The 18602-nt window shown below is 45.7% G+C and overlaps 1 protein-coding gene and 1 long non-coding RNA gene across 26 annotated transcripts in view; one reads left to right on the forward strand and one right to left on the reverse strand.

Annotated features, from left to right (window-relative positions):
* Window positions 1–18602, reverse strand: part of LOC310746160 — a 223564-nt gene that overhangs the window by 55766 nt on the left and 149196 nt on the right. The window lies entirely within an intron of this gene.
* CTNND1 (catenin delta 1) overlaps window positions 1–18602 on the forward strand; it is a 56005-nt gene that overhangs the window by 20629 nt on the left and 16774 nt on the right. For 11 of the 25 annotated variants that reach the window (XM_083586545.1, XM_083586542.1, XM_083586540.1 and 8 more), the window contains exons 2-6: window positions 5603–5716; window positions 8183–8493; window positions 10598–10669; window positions 11161–11319; window positions 12245–12777. In XM_083586545.1, coding sequence (XP_083442671.1) covers window positions 8299–8493; window positions 10598–10669; window positions 11161–11319; window positions 12245–12777 — 959 coding nt within the window. In that variant the 5' untranslated portion in view covers window positions 5603–5716; window positions 8183–8298. The remainder of the gene's footprint in view (window positions 1–5602; window positions 5717–8182; window positions 8494–10597; window positions 10670–11160; window positions 11320–12244; window positions 12778–18602) is intronic. The other 14 variants (XM_083586533.1, XM_083586530.1, XM_083586535.1 and 11 more) reach the window with 2 other exon arrangements.

An 18602-nucleotide genomic window follows, 5' to 3' on the forward strand; every position in this document is an offset into this window, starting at 1 on the left:
ACGTATATTCTGGCACTTGGGCAATAGATTTGGAAAGTGGAGGGAAGGACCTAGGGAAAACATAAACCTGCCTTTTGATAGTGTGCCTTACTACTTTTAGGGGACAGGGAGCATGTATCAAGTTGCTCTTCCTGTGTTATTGTTTATATGTGGGTGGTTTGAAAAGTGCTTGCATGGGGGCAACTCCTTCTCTGGAACTGGCTCATCTCCCAAGGCAAGTTTCTTCTCCAAGGCAGCTGCAGTCCTTACATGGATTTAGGAACTGCAACAACTAGCTTTTCCAGTTCTCCCACAAGCAGGTAGGATGCCAAAAGAGCTCCTAGAGCACCTATTAGGAATGGTGAGTTAATGAGTTGTTCTAAATCGTCACAAAATATCTAATATCGGTTGTGCTTCTTGTTGTGCCAGATAGCCACAGTTAAGCTCTAGAAATCGGATCAGGGCTTCTTGAGCAGCAATTTACATTTATTTACATGAGGCCCATAATAAGAGAGTGAACTAGCCCAGGAAATGTCTAGAGCCGATCCCATTTGGGAAGGATGTAGTAGGAAGGCTTCTGAGTTTGCTCAGATTTCATCTTGGCTTGCATGCATTTTGTTCATTAGCCTGTGTGGAGGAAGTGAGGGCGGTATCTTGTGCCTCCTTGCAAATGGAGCCCACAGAAATGTTTAACTTTGGGCATTGGCCTCTGCAGGATGCGTGAGTTCGCAGAAATCCTACCTGTGTACACATGCCGTATGTGTTTTGCTAGGGCTCATAGCAGGGCAGGGGGGGGGGAAGTGCATTTATGGGTAGGAGAAGCAGCAGTAAGTATTCATGTTTGCATTTGCCTTTAATGCAGTGTCTGCAGCTGTTCATAGTTTCCAACTACAACTTGAACTGTATTTAGAGATCTAAAAAGTAAGTAGTCCAGCTTGGGGGTTGCATGGCTTTTAACTCTTGAAGGTACTAGAAACTTCACATGATCCTCTGGTGTTGTGGGATCAGACTTGTGAATATGCTAGCATGAATGCACTTTGCTGAATTCAGAACATGGCCTTGAGTTGTTGTGTATGAAAGCATCAAAGCAAAAAGGCAAATCCAGAAGTATATATACCAGGCTTCCAGCCCTTGGGGCTTTGGTGAACCAAACCCTGAGAACTTGCAGTTTCTCTTATGTATGGAGCATCTGATCAGAAGTCCATTTGTTACAGTGAACACTTGCCCTTTCAAGCAGCATTATACAAGTTCCAGTCAGCTGAATATCTGGCAGAGCATTATGTGAAGAGAGCGTGTCTGTTGGTGGAAACACTTGTTTTGTCATTTTAAACTGCAATGTCTGCTTTGGGGTGCTTCATTTATTGTCTCTCTGACCAGTCCCATCTCTGATAATTTCAAGATCTCTAATGGTACCTTGCCTTTCAGGCTGCTTTTGGTCCCAGAAGTCCAGTGTAGCATCTAAGTGCGAGTTAGAATGTGAGTTGTCCAGGTGTGTTTGTACTGGGCCATGACAGCCTTGCAAACAACTTTTGCAATTCTTCTGGGTGGGAGAGATAGTCAGGGTGTGGGTGGGTGTATGAGAGAGAGAGAGAGATTCAGGGAAGTTTGTGGAGGAGTTCTGTGTCTGTGCAGTAATGGTTGTAATCACAATTACATGTGATGGTTGCAAGCACTGTGTTCCATGTATTAGTGGCAACTTGTTCTGTGGCTAATAGTTTGTGTATTAGTGGCTACAGATGCTCTGTTATACAAAAAGGCCATCTCTTTCAGATCCTACTTACGGGCATGTCCATCTGCCTGGGGTAATAAATGGACCTCTGAAATAGATGGATCTTTGAGCCAGCTGGTCAGTTCTGACATAAATTTCATGTTGATCTTTTGCAGTGCAAGATGAATTTGATGCTTTTCTATCAGTTGAGTGGAAACACAGCAGCAAGCAAGGAGGAATATCTTCTTCCTCACTGTGTTCAAAAGTCTTTGTTACATAGAAAAGCACACACTGGCTAAACAGCTGCGGAGGCAGAGCCACAACCAACCTGGCTTTTGGGGGGACATATGCTCATCCCAGCCAGAAGTGAGGCTTGAGGATCATGGCACATGGATGTGGTCCTGGAGAATGGCACCACACTGCTCTTTCCGAGGCATAGGAACCAGCAGCATGAACTCTGAGTTGGCAAGCATTTTGGCGACTGAAATCTTGGTTTAAGGAGCTATTTGGCACCTAGCTTATATATCCCATTTTCTAATACTGCCCTGAACACTTGATAATGCTGTATAAATATATTTTGCATTAAACAGGCAGGGGAAACATCATGTATGATTTGTCAAGAGCGAGATAAAAAGGGGGAAGGAGCTGAGGTTCCCTTTCTTAAAGGAATCCTGAGTTTCCAACCTTTTATCAGAGTGTTTGTCAGGTTCTGTAAGGTACATTTATTTGAGTACGAAGGAGAGAACCATGGCCCACATCTGGCTGGTGGAGCAGTGCTCTCCACTCACCAACCCAGATCGCAAAACAAGCAAAATATGCTAGCAGACTTCTTTCTTCCTAGCGCAGAGTATGCCAGACCCTAGGCAGAATGTGTTTGCTTGTTGAATTCACACACGGTTGCTGTCTAGACACAGGGAAAGTAGGTGTTATTACTTAACTTAACACAGTGCTCACTGCACTTCCATGGGCCAAATCCCTAGCATCAATATTGGGTAATGCAGTTTGGCTTATAAAATGGAGCATGGAGAGCCTGATGAAGAGCATGGAGAGCTGCAGACCAAACCATCTGAAGTGCACCAGGTTGTGAAAGGCTGTCAATAAGACATGGTTTCCCTTTTCCTTTTTTTCCCCTTCCTCCCTTTATTTAAGAGGCAGCAGCAGTACTTGCTTGGTATACTAAAATTATCTCTCTCGTAGATAATAGCCTAGCTCTCAGAAGGGGTTTCTGCTCAGTGGCTCAGTTCACATGGAACACCAAACCATAACCAGACCCAATTTATAAAGTCATTTGTCTGGAGTGAGACAAACCACAAGCCTGGGTTCAGATGTGATGCAATAGCAAGCCATAGCTTGGCTCTGGGTAGCATGTCAGTTGGAGGACAGGGGAAGGAGTGCAGCATCTATGGTCTCTCCAGGACCTCTCTTGGCTCACATATTCATACTAAGGCATGAACTGGTGAACCAGGTCTGTATGTTTCAGGCTTGAGGTGTTTCTATTTTAAAGTACATTGAGGAGACCCTGGGAATGTCTAGGCATCTCGCTCTTGTGATGAAATAGTGTACAGTGGTACCTCGGGTTACATACGCTTCAGGTTACAGACTCCGCTAACCCAGAAATAGTACCTCGGGTTAAGAACTTTGCTTCAGGGTGAGAACAGAAATCGCGCGGCGGCAGCGGGAGGCCCCATTAGCTAAAGTGGTGCTTCAGGTTAAGAACAGTTTCAGGTTAAGAACGGACCTCCGGAACGAATTAAGTATGTAACCAGAGGTACCACTGTATAGTACAATGGTACCTTGGTTCCCGAATGGCTTAGTTGTCAAACAAATTGGCTTCCGAATGCCACAAACCCGGAAGTAAGTGTTCCGGTTTGTGAATGTTTTTCGGAAGCCGCATGTCCGACGCCACTTCTGCTTGAGTGCAGGAAGCTCCTGCAGCCAATGAGAAGCCGTACCTTGGTTTTCGAATGGTTTCGGGAGTCAAACGGACTCCCGGAACAGATTTAAGTTCAAGAACCTTGGTACCACTGTAGAGGATAGATTTGAATCCAAGCAACCTTTGTGGGGAAAGGGGTAATACAGCCTCCTCCATCGGATGGCATCTACTGGGACCACTGCTTGCTCCACTTGGGGATGTTGGTTATACAGTGGGATGCTGATGATGTACTTGAAGTGGGCTTGGGACTGCCCAGAAGATTTTCTTTTTCTTTTTTTTAAATAATATTTGTTATTAAATTTTCAATTTCCCTATATCAAATAAACATTTTACAAACTTCAAAATACCCAGTGACTTCCCTTCTTCTCTTTCCATGGTTCATTTTACATATCATACATCCATGCATATTTTACTATAGCCATCGCCAGAAGATTTTCGACAGCAGCCCTAGAAAGAAAAAACGGGAGCGTTTCTTGGACTCTTCCAGGCCTTGGGTGCATCCTCGCTGCGGAACTGCAGAGAAAGATTATAGGGTGGAGGCCATGGGATGGCAAAGCACTAAACTGTTTAAAGCAAACTAACAATCTCCTCTGGGTCAAAGTCCAACTGGTGCCAAGATGTCTGAACCAAAGTGAAAAAAGTTCAGTTGTCAAATAAGCAATTCCTAACATGTGACTAAAAATATGACTCAATGAGAAGTGGTGTGTCCTCTTATTGTAGCCCAGAGTGTTGTGACACAAGTTTGCATCTAAATTTCTTCTGAAAGCATAACATCTGCATATTCAGGAACTGTAGCCATTCAGCATAAAACATTTAAGGCTGAATTAATCTAATGGCGATTCCACGAACCTGTTGTTCCTCATTTTCTTGCAAACCACATTTCCGTAACTGATGGTCTTCTAGAAAGGCTACTTTTTCTGGATGCTACCAGTAAATGACTAACGAGGTGCATCTCTTGCCTGCCTGCTTAATTGTAGCATCCAGTTAATGGAGCAACAGTGTCTTTTGGATTTTAATTTCACATTGGGGCTTGTGCATAGGAGTGTTTAGTGGGCAAGAAAGACTTGGGCAAAGATGTGAGCGGAGCTGTTGGATGACTGCAAAATGAAGTTTGTGTGTTCCAGATAATGGTCATGGGATTGTGCTGCTTTTCTTTGCACTATTATGAATCTCTCCAAAGAGATTCCCCCCTGCCTCAGATTGTCAGTGCCCATGGCCTTGTATGTAAATCATTTCTGGGCCTGGTGTTGTGTGTCACCAGCACCGTGGGAAAGTGGGTTGAGGCGAGATCTGTCTTGGAGGCCAGACTAGTCCAAGCACGCCGTCCCTACCTTGATTTCCCCACCCCCTGGGATTTTTGCTTTTTTAAAAAAATATACAATTCTGACGTGCTTGGGCAAGGCTTTCCTGAGGTGGGATGTTAAGTGCTGGAGGAAGCTGTTTGCTCTGTCTCTACCTTCCGTCAGTCATAGAGTACCAAGATCTTAATACTAGTTGGCCCACTGAGTTGGCAACTTGTGTGCAGAATAGTTCTATTTGTGTTTTCCCAATTTCTGTGTGCCTTGTTAGCTGTCTTTTGGAAGGTTACCTTGTGAGCCAGAAATCTCCTTAAAAATCCTAAACCACATTTATTCCCTGTAATCCAGTTGGGCAAACCTGAGCTTTCTTTTCCATTGTAGCAGTGCTATACCAGTTAATGTGACCATTCCATTTTAAGAAGTGCTTTTGTAAACCACTTGTAATTCCACTTTGGGAGAAATGGTGGAATGGTTCATTGTAGTCTTTTCCAACTCCAGCCAGCGAGTTGTAGTCCAAAGTATCTAGAGGGGTGTGAAAGATAGGTACAGTGTGTTTTTTTTAAAAAAATATGAATAAATACTGGTTTGATTATAGATCCTTCTTTACATGCCTCTTGTGCTTTGTTCCTTTTTTATTTTTTAAAATCACACATATATTGAATCCCCTTTCTGCTGTCTCTGCAGCCTTTTCCCTCCTGCTTCCTTGCTGTTGGTGGCTGGGCTGCTTCTTCCATGATTTTCTGCACTTAGACCAAGCTGTGCCTTAGCCAATCAGTTCAGACCGGCCTTCCTTCACAGGTGTGTATGGTGTGAAAAATCAATCTTAAATGTAATTTTGTTCTCTTCCATTATGGGTGGCGGGCTCTATTTTTCTCTTGAACTGACCATTTTAAAAATTTTGAATTTCCTCCCATGGTAAGGAGATGAAAAGCCCCCAGGTAGAGTACAAATGTGGGCATTAACTCCCTCCTGCCTCCCCAATTCCAACCACACTTTTGTGCACGGCTTGCTTTAAAAGTCAAACACAGCTTTATGGATTTATTAAGTAGATTCTGTCTCAAGACATTCCTGTTGGGCCTATGCCAGTGCCCTGTTCTCTAGCACAGTGGCATATGATTTGCAGAACACCTTGCTCCCCTTTCCCATCTTGTTAGCCATGAAACGATTGCTGACAACCACATTAAAGCCTGTAGCTCCACACCTGTGGTTTTCAGCTGATAAAAGGTGGTAAAGGAAACAGCTCTTGGAGGGAAATGGCTTGGAGGAATATCTTGCACTTTGGAGATAGATTTCGCTGCAAAATAAGTTTGAGGGTTTTAAGAAGCTGTACTGCTTCCCAACCCTTTACTGCTTAAATGCCATTCACATATGTAATGCTGCAGCCAAGGAAATGCACGCTGTGTCCTCAAAATACCTTGGGCAGATTTAACCAGATAAGACAGAGCTCTGCTGTCTCCATGGTGGTAGCAACGTTCTAGATGTGTATTGTTGATGAGCATTTGACAACCGCATATGGCCAGACATATTATATGTACACATAGATGTATTATATGGAATGTTGCTGTTTCCCATCATGTGTTTGAAAAAGCCATTAACACTGGAGCTTTGGAAAAATGAGAGTGAGTTTCATCCTTCTCTGCCCACCTTTCTGGCGCTGGCTCTTGGTATCTTTCTGCCCAATATATAATCACTGTGTTGGTAGGTCACAAAGCAACCGAATTTGGCCTCCCCCAGCTTGGTGCCTTCCAGATGTTTTGGACTACAACTGCCATTAGCCCCAACTAGCATGGCCAACAATTGGGGTTGATGGGAACTGTAGTCCAAAAACATCTGGAGGGCACCTGGTTGGGGAAGATGGAACTTAACTTCTTATTCCCAGCTGTGACATGACATTGAGGAATTAAAGGCTATTGCACCCTGACAGGAATGCACAAGAACATAACTGACAGGCAGTTTCCTGTTTAGGAGACAAGGACCTGGGCTCTAGACAGGCCAGTCAGATCTGTAAGTGCTGATGCAGTGGAATTTGGAAATTGCAGCCATATCAAAAGGCCACATGTTAAATATGAGGCGGCTCTTGCGACAACCTCTTCAGGATTAATAGGGCAGTATTGAGGGATCGCTAAGATTTATTTGCAAAAAAATCTATTCTGCCAACATTAAGGAAAAAAGCCCTGGCAGTGGGCAGCATAAGATGAGCAGTAAAACTATATTCAAAAAACCAATACAAAATGCATCACAAACCAGAAGATCAGCTTAATATCTCAAATACATAATTGGATCATTTCCCAGGGGAAAGCCTGGATGAGCAGATGAGCTTTTAAGCAGGCTCCTAAATGCCAATACCGTAGGTGCCTGGCTGATGTTCACTGGGGGTGCATTCCAAGGGGTTTGTGCCGCCACACTGAACAAGTCCTGGTCTTAGTAGATATGAGACAAATCTTGGGAGCGTGCGGCACTACTGAGAGTGTCACTCCTGAGGATTAACAAATGGTTGCTCTGTGTTTAAAAGCCAGGGCTATTTGGACCAGTCTTGCATTACAGGAAAAACGTTAGTGCTGGAGACATAGACCAAACTCCTGTTCCCTGGCCAGGGTTCCCTCGCCTATGCATTAAAAGGCACACAGAGCTAAGCTTGCAAAGGCAACATATACCAGGTAGCTTCTAAATAACCCACAAACTAATCTCCTTTCTCCTGCTTGTTGTTTCCTGCTCAGAGTGGGATTCAACCAAGTGCTTCATGTTAGAAGGGTACACCGTCCACATAACGTGAGGGATTTGTTGGGAGCAAGGGAGCTAAATTGCAGGGGAAGTATAGAAAAGGCCATAGTCAGCCTAGAGGGAAATCATAGCCACCCCCAGTAGGACCACTGGTTAAAATCCTGAGTATTACCATTAAAACTGTCCCTCAAACTTCTGTGGGTGCCAGAAAGCTGGGCCTATCCTTCCCAGAATCTGGCCTGCACTTTTGACAAGAGCCTGCAGAAAAGAAGCCATGAAACATAATTTGCCATGGCCACTTCTCTCCTGAGGGAGCACCCTTGGGAATCGAATTTCCTTTTGCACTTGTTTGCCTTGGGGAGGCTAGGAGGGAGAAAATATGTCGTCTCCTTCTCCTGCTCTGTTGATTTGTGGGAGGGGAAAATGAAGCAAAACTCTGGTCTTTCCCCAAGTTTAATTTTTTTTTAATCAACGCAACAAATTCTCTCTTCTGTGACCTAAATCTTTCTCTTCTTACTTTCTCCCCAACTCTTGTGTGTGAAGTGAGGGGCTCCCTTCTCCCCTCCAGCCCCCTTTTCTGTGTGACGTCCATTCCCTCCAACCCCGTGGCATCTCCCTGCCTTGCACCCGCCCTCCCCCCGTGCGGGGCCTTCACAACCATGGATGACTCGGAAGTGGAGTCGACTGCCAGTATACTTGCCTCCGTCAAAGAGCAGGAGGCGCAGTTTGAGAAGCTGACGCGGGCACTGGAGGAGGAGCGGCGCCATGTCTCTGCACAGCTGGAGCGCGTCCGCGTCTCCCCGCAGGATGCCAGCCAGACCATGGCCAACGGCACCCTCACCCGCCGGCACCAGGTAAAATCACCTCAGGTGAGGTGGGCAAGCAGGATGCTTGTTGGCTTCTGGACTCAAGTGGTGCCTGCTGGAGTGCCGCCTTGGTAGTGTGGCTTCTGTCGGGGATGGTTTGCGGGGCAACTTGGCCCAAGGGCTATGACATTCTGCACTTTGCATAGCTGGGTCTACAGGCCAGTGCCTGTTCAGCGGCTAACCCTAGACAACAGCTCTGTTTAGGAAGTGGTGTCATGGAGAGGTTGAGCAACCAATGTTGAGTGAGTGGCTAGATTTTGCTTTCACAGTGCCTAGTGTCATATGAAATAAAAACCACCATCCATGTTGAAGTAGAAACTGAAGTGCTTCTCCTTGGGAGACAGACCCTCCTTTATAGGAGTCCACCTCATGGAAAGTGGTGGACTCTCCTTTCATTGGAGGCTTCTAAGCAGAGGTTGGCTGGCCATCTGTCAGGGATTCTTTAGCTGTAATTCCTCCATTGTAGAGGGTTCGACTAGTTAAGCCCCAGGGTCCCTTCCAACTCTGATTCTCTCCTTCCTATTCCCATTTTAACTCCTGAAGACCAGTAGTATATCATACCATACTTAGAAGTCTGGTTCACCTATAACACTAAGCCCAGACACATTGAAGTGTGGATGAGTGAGCCTGCAGGTACTCAGAGCAGAACGTGCGGCCACCACATCTATTCTAGTCCTACTGCCACTGCCACAGTACTAAGAACTAAGCCATGGCTTGGCTTATTGGGACCTTCAAGACCAGGCTCATGGTTTACCTCACTCCAGATGAGCCATGTGTGGTAAGTCATAAACAAACCTTGGCTACAACTTGTGGTTTGATGTAATGCTAGGCCAAACCATGGCTTAACTCTGGGTAACAGCAGCAGGACAGGAGCAAACCAGCTGTGAATTTTTGCCTAGAGTACCCCCAAACCCATTCCCTCATGGTTTGCCTTAATGTTAGGCTTGTAGTGGGCCAGTGTGTGCTTGTATTGATTACTGATGGTTCAGAGTGTGTATCTGTGTAACGGGATGCCCAGCAAAGAAGTGGAGTTAGCTGCTGTAGTGCTTTCTAGAGAACATCCTGGATATGAGGATCTTGGTGTAAAAAATAATAATAAGCCAGAGTTCTTCATTTAAGCTGCTGTAGAACAATCAAAACTTCCTTGCCCTAGCTGCTCATAATGGCAACCCTCGTTCTTTGATAGCAAAGTGCCCTCAAATTCAGACACACCAGGATGAAGTAGCATGAAGGAAATGTCTCGGGTAGATGTGGAGAAAACCCCCAGATGACTTTTTTTTGAGGCTTTTAAGCCAAGCTCATCTTGCCTTTCCCTTTCTGTTTGATTACTGCTAGCTATTTGCGTTTTGTACTTCTCAACCTCAGGGGTAGGGTTGAGGAAGTAGACAGCGCCAAAGGATACTTATTAAGCTTGCGGTTGCTATTTTGAGTCCTGTTTAGTTCAGAAGTTCTGCCCCAACAGGGATGGAAACTGTTTGGGATGCACACAAGAACAGAGCTGCAGGGGTCTGCAAGGTGGTGTTGAACTTGAGTGCTCTACTTGGAAGATCCTGCATTTAAATCCTTTTCACTCTGGAGGGGAGAGGTCTGCTGAGATGGGTCACCCTCGTTCTTTTTGTAGGATGGAGATGGGACTTGAGACTTTTGAGCTGTTGTGGCCAGGGGCTGCTTTTCCCAGTCTCTGAACTGTTTTCTCAAGGTGATCTTCCATGTCCTTTAGTTAGCTACCTTAGTTAAGAGCTCTTGATGCCTTTTGGGTTGTGGCAGCATGCAGTCTTTTTTAGTTCTCTCTGGGATGCTGCATTCTCTCCCTGCATAGGGTTTCATAGATGGACAGGAGAACTTGTCCGTTTCTCTCTCCACCTGTGAGGAAGCGTAAACCTCTTAAGGAGCTACCTAACACTCTGCAACCTATATGTATCGTGTTACTTGCTAATTGCGCCAGACCAGCCTTCTAGTTCTTCACTTTATGGTGAGCCATAAACTCAACCAGGGCTGAACTTGCTCAATTGCCACAGGTGACTTCCACTCCCCCGCCCCCCCTTATTTCCCCTGATTGTGGACACAAATGCACCACTATTTTCTTTTACAGAACGGCCGTTTCTTGGGCAATGCTGACCTGGAGAGACAGAAATTCTCTGAACTGAAACTCAACGGACCACAGGTAAAGAACGGAACTGAAAACTTATTTCTGGCAGGTGGCACTAATTTGCTGAAGGTGTTGTTGCTTTTTTCAAGGGGATCTAACCTGATGTGAAAATTCGGGCTGGATTCTTTGAGGTTCTCCAATCTGTAGCCTGTGGTGGGTGGGATGGGCCTACGTTTTTCCTCCATAAAATGTTGAGAAACTGTTATGCACGTGGAGAGGAAGTCTGAGTCACTTTCTCTCCTACTCTTGCGTTGAATGGAAAGCCACTCAGTGGTTGACGTCCTATTTTGTTGCATGAATTTACTGTGGTTTGAACTGGAACTTGGGTTCAAAAGCCTTAAATAGCAATGTCTAAAGAGAAAAAAAACCCTTTTTGTGTATGCGCTTCCTGAGAGAGAGACTGGGTATTAAAGGGAACTTGGCAGGTTGTGCCTGGCTTATGGGAAGTGTGCAGAATTGTCTGGGCAGAATTGGGCTGCTGCTGATCTGTATCTCCGTCTCCTTAGGACCACAGTCACCTCATATACAGCACCATTCCCAGGATGCAAGACCCAGGACAGATTGTGGAAGAGACCTACACTATGGAGGAGGATCCCGAGGGTGCCATGTCAGTTATTTCGGTGGAGACCTCTGATGATGGGAAAACTCGCCGTACAGAGACCACGGTGAGAGGCTTGAGAAGAATTGCAGGTTCTGATATTGTGAAATGTGCCCCTTATTTAGTAGCTGGGCTGGGAAGAGATTAGGCTTGTGTGTACCAGACACTCGACAGCAAAGAACCGCTGGGGCTTAGAACACCCAAACAAGCGGTGTTTTAAATTTCTATTAGTGGCAGCTGCCTCTATGCAGTGATCTAAAGTAGTTTTCGCTGCTTCATTTGTTATCCCCAAAAGTCTATGCAGGCACAGTGAAGGCAACTTAATTCACCAGTAGAGGGAGGCCTGCAGGATTGCACTCGCTCCCCTCCCTCATTTCTGGGAGCATGAATTCAACCTGTCTAGCCTAACTGCCATTCATGTTTATTGGTGGTGATGTAGACAGCAGACAGAACTCACCAAGGTAACCATTTTAACAGAGGAGCAGGATATAAGCTGGGCAGGAAGGAGGGAGCATGTGATTCTGCCACCAGCTCCTAATAGCTTAGCCAGGCTTAACCAATGGGCAATATTGCATTGTGCTTAACCAAAGTGTCCCAGAAGCAGGATTCTGAGAACTGCAGCTCTGCCAGTTCTCTCAGCAAGAAAACATTTAGGGTTGGACTTAACTCGCCTGCAGTGCACAGGTTTTGCAAGCACCTGCAAAGGTCTATGAAAGGTGTACCACCATGTGGTGTTGAGCTTCCCGCTTACATCATGGCTAATGGCAAAGGATGATGGGAGTTGTAGTCCAGCATCTGGAGGGTGCCACATTAGCTACCCCGCCGTCTAGAAAGACGGCCCAGAACAAGAGCCACGGAGGGTAAAAAGAGCAAGACCATGTGGAAGTAATGGGGAAATACCACAAAGAAATCAGTGATTCCAGCTTGGCACTGACTACTTGGGGGTCAAAGGCGCTGGCAGATGCCTAACAGCTCCCGTTACTGTTGTGTAGGTGAAGAAGGTTGTGAAGACCATGACCACGCGCACAGTGCAGCAAGTTCCTGTTGGCCCCGATGGGCTGCCTGTGGATGGCTCTCCAGTCCCCAACAACTACATCCAGACCATGGATAGGAACTTCAGGAAAAACACCAATGGCGGCCCTGGGGCCTACATGAGCCAGCCGGGCACAGCTACCCTCCCGCGAAACTACCACTACCCAGACGGCTACGGCCGCCCGTACGAGGACAGCTACCACGGCAGCGAGCACAACTACGGCAGCCTGTCCCGCGTGACGCGCATCGACGAGCGCTACCGCCCCTCCATGGACGGCTACCGGGCCCCCAGTCGGCAGGATGTCTATGGGCCTCAGCCGCAGGTGCGGGTAGGGGGAAGCAACATGGACTTGAACCGCTTCCACCCAGAGCCTTACGGGTTGGAGGACGACCAGCGCAGCATGGGATACGATGACCTCGATTACGGCACCATGCCAGACTATGGTACTGCCAGGCGGACTGGGACTCCCTCCGACCCCCGCCAGAGACTCAGGTAGGAGCATTGTGCTTGGCATTCTAGGGCAGATGGTGGCAATGATTCTGCCATGATATAGAATCTGTTAAAGCGACACTGGAGGGGTGGACATGCACTCGTTCTTAAGAAACATTGTGAAGATGTGCTTTTACCATAGCTCTTTGAGACACTGACAATGCAGTCTATAAAGCGAGCTTTAGAGTTGTACAGACTTGGCCTTGGGATTCAGGGATGAGCAGAATTTTTCTAGAGGACTCTGCTCATCTGCTTTTGTCCCTTCAGTTAAAAGGAAAAGGCTGAAAATGTTATTTCAAGTAAACCTTCCAAAAATGTGCCACTGAATGTCTGTTGATAATTGTAAGGAGCTTGTGGCGCTAGTGCTCTTTTTGGCCTCAAGAGGAAGTATATTGAGAGCTCAGTGTGATGGCTATTTTCTGGATGAAAAGTCCCCATTCACACGTCACCTCTTGCTGTGTGCTAAGTGATCTTAAGCAAGCCACTCCATGAGTCCTCCTCTGCAGTATCCTCCACCTTCAATGTGGGGATGATACTAAGCTAGCTCTGCAGGACCCTTGTGAAGAATTCTTGAGTGTGTGTATGAGGAGTCTCATTAAGGTGCTAGATAAGGCCTAACTATAATAAGATGGCATCTCTGGTACCGGTATTATGAGGTACTCTTTATTCCTTCCCATTGTGAAAATGCATCCTTTTGTCACTGCAATGAAAATGAGCCTTGGTGTTGCACAGCTGTGAGTTCTTGCTTTCCATTGCCAAGAAGACCCTGACTGTATGACCAGCATTTTTCTGTTGAGCATACAGGTAGCAGTGACTGGTTCACAGCTGTAGAGCGAGGGGCTTCAGGGCTCTGTATCAAGATTCAAATGCTTGCATGGTGTATAAATCTTACTAAATAAATAGATAAACCTAGGGCTCACCAGGTTTTTTGTGTGTGGCCTGGGGTCATATTTGGAAATCTGAAACTGTCATGGTCATCACAAAATACCCAGTATACCTGAAGGAGCATCTCCACCCCCATTTTTCAGCCCGGACACTGAGGTCCAGCTCCGAGCGCCTTCTGGCAGTTCCCTCACGGTAAGAAGTGAGGTTACAGGGGACCAGGCAGAGGACCTTTTCGGTTGTGGGGCCCACCCTGATGTCAAAGAAATAAACAACTATCTGACTTTTAGAAGACATCTGAAAGCAGCCCTGTATAGGGAAGTTTTTAATGTTTGATGTTTTATTCTGTTGGGAGCTGCCCAGAGTGGGGAAACCCAGCCAGATGGGCGGGGTAGAAATAAATATCATCATCATCATCATCATCATCATCATCATCATCATCATTTCACACAGGAAAAACAGCCAGAACTTACCCACCACAAACAAAAAAAACCTAAAACATGTAAAATGGGCAACATGCCCCCCAAAACAAATAAAGCAGCCACATGCACATACCCCCCCGGAGACACACACCCAAAATGCAGGCAAAATACCCTCAAACAGATTTTAAAAAAGTTGACACATTCGAGCTTGCTTTCTCTTGTGTCAACCTAATAAAAAGGAATCTGCCGCCCACTCTCCAATCTCAGAGATTTAGCAGGTAGTGGCTTTTTTTTTCCCTTGAGGAGTTTCAAAAGAAGGCTGCTGCATCATTTTTCTTCCTTTCCAGTGAAGAATGCCTCTGGGCTTACATGGGACCCAAAGGCGGTCTGGGAAATGGAAAGGGAGAGGTGGGGCAGCTGGCGGCCGGCAGTTCTCTTTCCAGCCAGTGCAGCTGCTGCCAAAGTGTAAAAAAACAGGAACAGCAACAACAACAAAATAGGTAGTGGTTGCAGTTGCCAGATGGGCACCAAGAGTTGTGTGTTCCGATGTCTGCAAGTGCTGCATGGGGGACCCCAGACTTAACCTTCTCTTTTCTTGTTTGCCTAATGGTGGCATAGGTTTACAGTCAACTGGGTGTTTTCAGATGGGGGCTTAAGGCTACAAATAGGCCAATGGCAACAGAAAGGGTAAATCCCCCAGAAAGGGTAAATGGGGTGGAGATTCAGATTATAGTAGGCTGATGACACTGGCATTGTGTGGATGCTGCGAGAAACTTCTATGTGTGAGAAGCACTGATCCCACAGTAAAGGCCTGTCCCCTTGCTCTGTACCTTTGGTGTAGTATGATCTTGCGAATATCAGCTTCCATTGAAAAAACCCCACATCCCAATCACCCAGACTTAAATACCCTGATTTGTTGTGGAGACACAGGGTTGATAATTTATCTTAGCTATTCAGATAGAAAGAGGGTTGTTAAAAGTTCAGGCTTTTGGTAAAATGGAGCTGAATAGTGGCAAACTCCACGGCACAGTTTCCATTCCTCTTCTGTGGTCTCCTACCTGTCTTCTGCTGCTTCATGTCAGCTTCTGCCTCTGCCTGTCCTTCGCTCAGTGTTGACCCAGAGTATTCATCCTCAGCACAATTTCAGTTCTCTTCACCCCCTTCCACTGTATATTCTGCAGATTAAAGTACATGGATTAAAGGTATGTAAAATGACTATATTGTCTAATACTCCTTTGCTGTTTGACATTGCTGTCAGAGAGGAAGAATTTTGACCACCTTGGCTAACCCCTGAAGTAGGTGACTTTGTCATTAATCAGTTATGGTAGCTTTTGGCTGCAGAACTCAGGCCTAGAAGGGGAGAAGTGGTGTCTTCTGCTTGACCTACACAGCTTCTAAACTCTGCAGGTTCTTGATGGAGCAGAGTGATGGCTTCTCTTGCCCGACTGACTTCACAAATGTTAACAATGGATTTATTGCCCAGGACTCATCAGGGTAGGGTAGGTTAGGGGAGGCTGAAATTCTGCAAAACCTGCTGCTTGGGTCAATGGACAAAACTTCATCCAGTTTTGGCTTCTCAACAGATAAACAAGATCTCCAAGAACGTATAGGAGATCTGTGTTCAGGATCTCCTGAGGATTCTCAAATTACTTCAGAGCAGCGGCAGTCCTACCCCATCCCAGTTTGGACTGCTCTTGCTGGACAGGTGGTGATGGTGCAGTGTTTTGTTTTTCTGTGGAAATGTTTCTGTTTCATGAGTTCATCAGGAACAATAAAGGGATGTTTTGATGCTGTTTTGAGCATGGTTTGGTGGAAAGGCGGGATACAAATTTAACAATAACAAAAATAATGCCTGAAAACTCAGGACTGCTTAAAATGCCCATAACCTCAGGCTTTTTTTTGCGGCTAATGCATGTGGCATCTTAAGTTTAGCCAGAGGAGTGAACAATTAAGCGACTTGCTCACATGATTATAGAAAAGCGGCTCCTTCCTGTGCTGTATTGTTCTGACCTGTGACCTGCACAGTTAACATTGATGCATAAAAGCTGCTCCAGTAGAATTTCCAAGCGTGGAGTTTGACTGCCAGTTCTGAAATTGCTGTGCTTTGTGCAAGCAAATAAAGGTTGAATAAACTATTTATTATTTATATTTATTATATTTTCCACCTTTCCTCCGAGAAGCTCAAGGTGGTATATATACATGGTTCTTTCCCCTTCCACATCTTTATCCTCATGACAACTGTGTGAGGTAGGTCAGTCTGAGAGAGTGCCTGACCAAAGGTCACCCATTGAGCTTCAACACTGGGGATTTGAACCCTGGTCTCTCAGGTTCTAGACCAGTACTCTAAACACTCTGCTACACTGGCTCTGTGGAATTGTAGAGGTTGAAAGGGGCCATGAGGGTCATCTAGTCCAGCCCCATGCAATGCATGAATCTTTTGCCCAGCATGGGACTCAAACCCACGACCCTGAGATTAAGTGTCTCATGCTTTACCGGCTGAGCTTTTTCCTTGTGCTGCCACCTCCTGTGTTGAGCTGTGTGTGCATGTCTGTTGTCCATTCTCCTTCCTATGATGGTAACTAGCCAGATAACATCTTTACTTGTTCTGAGTAAGGAACTGAACTTTACTACTTTTTTTTTTTAACCATTGTGACTTGGCAGCTTGCCCTTGTGAAGAAAGGCCTCAACAGCCTTTTAGTATGTTCAGTGTCCTCTAGCTCAGTAATCTGCCATGAAGGTCAGGAGACCCACTTGCGAGCATTCTGCTAAACTTCTGAGGCATGCACGAAAAACACCAGGAGGTGATGTGGTCTGACAGTAAGCCACTGTAGAGGATTGATTCCCCCCACCCCCACCCTGTGCTCTCATATTTTCACACGGAAAGTCGGTACGGGTTGGTTTGCTGCTTTGAGACGATATGACGGTTTTGATGAAGTTTCCCAGAACAGCTGCCAGGCCCAAGTGTTGCCTTTTGAAGAGCCCCAGTTTGAATCCCTTGCAGTGAGAAGGGAGGGGTTAAAGCTTGGACGAGTGTCTCTTGTATGCTCTGTGATCTAAGAGATTAGGGCATGTAGGGAACAGTATTTGTGGTTTCAAAAATAACCCAGAGCTATGCAACTGTCTTGTATGAACACGTTTTCAAGCTGGAAAGCAACTGCCAAGTCAACGGCGCTTTGCCTCCAGAAGGCAGCTTGGACACTTGCAGTCTGGAGCACAGTGGTCTTCAAACTTCCTTCCTTCAGGGGCTTATTTCCACACTGACTTGTCAGATAAGGAGCTGGTATTTGCCTGTCCTTTTGTGTTTCAGTGGATATTAGGGTGCCTTCTCTGTTTATGTAGGCCACTGGCCAGGCCTTTCAGGCTGTGCTATTGTTCTGAATGTTCACTGTTGAATGAACCCCATGCAACAATGGCCATACAAGAAAGGGAGGTAATGGGAGGCCCCGCCTTAGATGGAAGCTTCATTGCTTGCCATAGCAAATTTCCTTGATGGGTTTCCTACAAAATATACGCTGAAAACCACCCGTCTGAAGCAGTGCTTTGGAACTGGGCCGGGCATCATGCAGCTCCTGAGGAATCGCTTGTGAGAAGCTATGAAAGCAAAGGCTTTAATGCACTTTTAAACAAAAATAAACAACAGCAGCTTCCTCATAGAATACAGGCTGTTAAAATGCTGAAAAATTGGAATTGAGGCATTAAGGCAGGCATAGGCAAACTCGGCGGCACTCCAGAAGTTTTTGGGACTACAACTCCCATCATCCCTAGCTAACAGGACCAGTGGTCAGGGATGATGGGAGTTGTAGTCCCAAAAACATCTGGAGGGCCGAATTTGCCTATGCCTGCATTAAGGAGTCAGAAGTCACCCTTTCAGCTCTCATTACAGCTAAATTAGTGGGCTAACTCAAATTTGTCTTGCTTGAACATAAGTTCCACAATATGTGCATCATGCTCTGCAAATGTGACTTCAACTATGTTCTTGGTGTTTTTTAAAAATGTGACATGAGATGCAGCAAGAACATTTAACCACAAGCCAGCTTGACAAGAATATGTTTGCTACAGATATGGATATGGAATCTGAAATCATGTTGCCTGATAAGGGATGGGTTGTCCCCCCTAATTTGTGTTTGCAATTTATAGGCCACCCAATAATCAGAGTTCTCTGAGGCAGCTTACAGGATTTTTTTAAAAACACACATAATAATAGAAACAACAAAATAAAACCCAAGCAACAGTGTTAAATCACAAATCACTTTAAAACAAAGTGGAGGAAAATAAATTTTTCAGCAACCAATCTGTTTAAAACCAATGAAAGTAGGGGCTCTGCCTTTCCAAAGCTGCAGTGTTCGCTGACTAAAACCTAGTTGCTTTCTGGATTATTGCCATCTCTGCTTAAAGAGCAGGTGAATCTTGAAACCTGTCCACTCTCATTCAGGCATTTAACTTTGAATCAGAGCAAACCATGACTAGGGAATTGGCTTCTTATTAGCTGGGCAGAGCAACATTTTCAGAGCAGAGGAACACATT

This window comes from Podarcis filfolensis (assembly GCF_964270895.1).
Source record: "Podarcis filfolensis genome assembly, chromosome: 1".
In the NCBI taxonomy this organism is placed as follows: Eukaryota; Metazoa; Chordata; class Lepidosauria; order Squamata; family Lacertidae; genus Podarcis; species Podarcis filfolensis.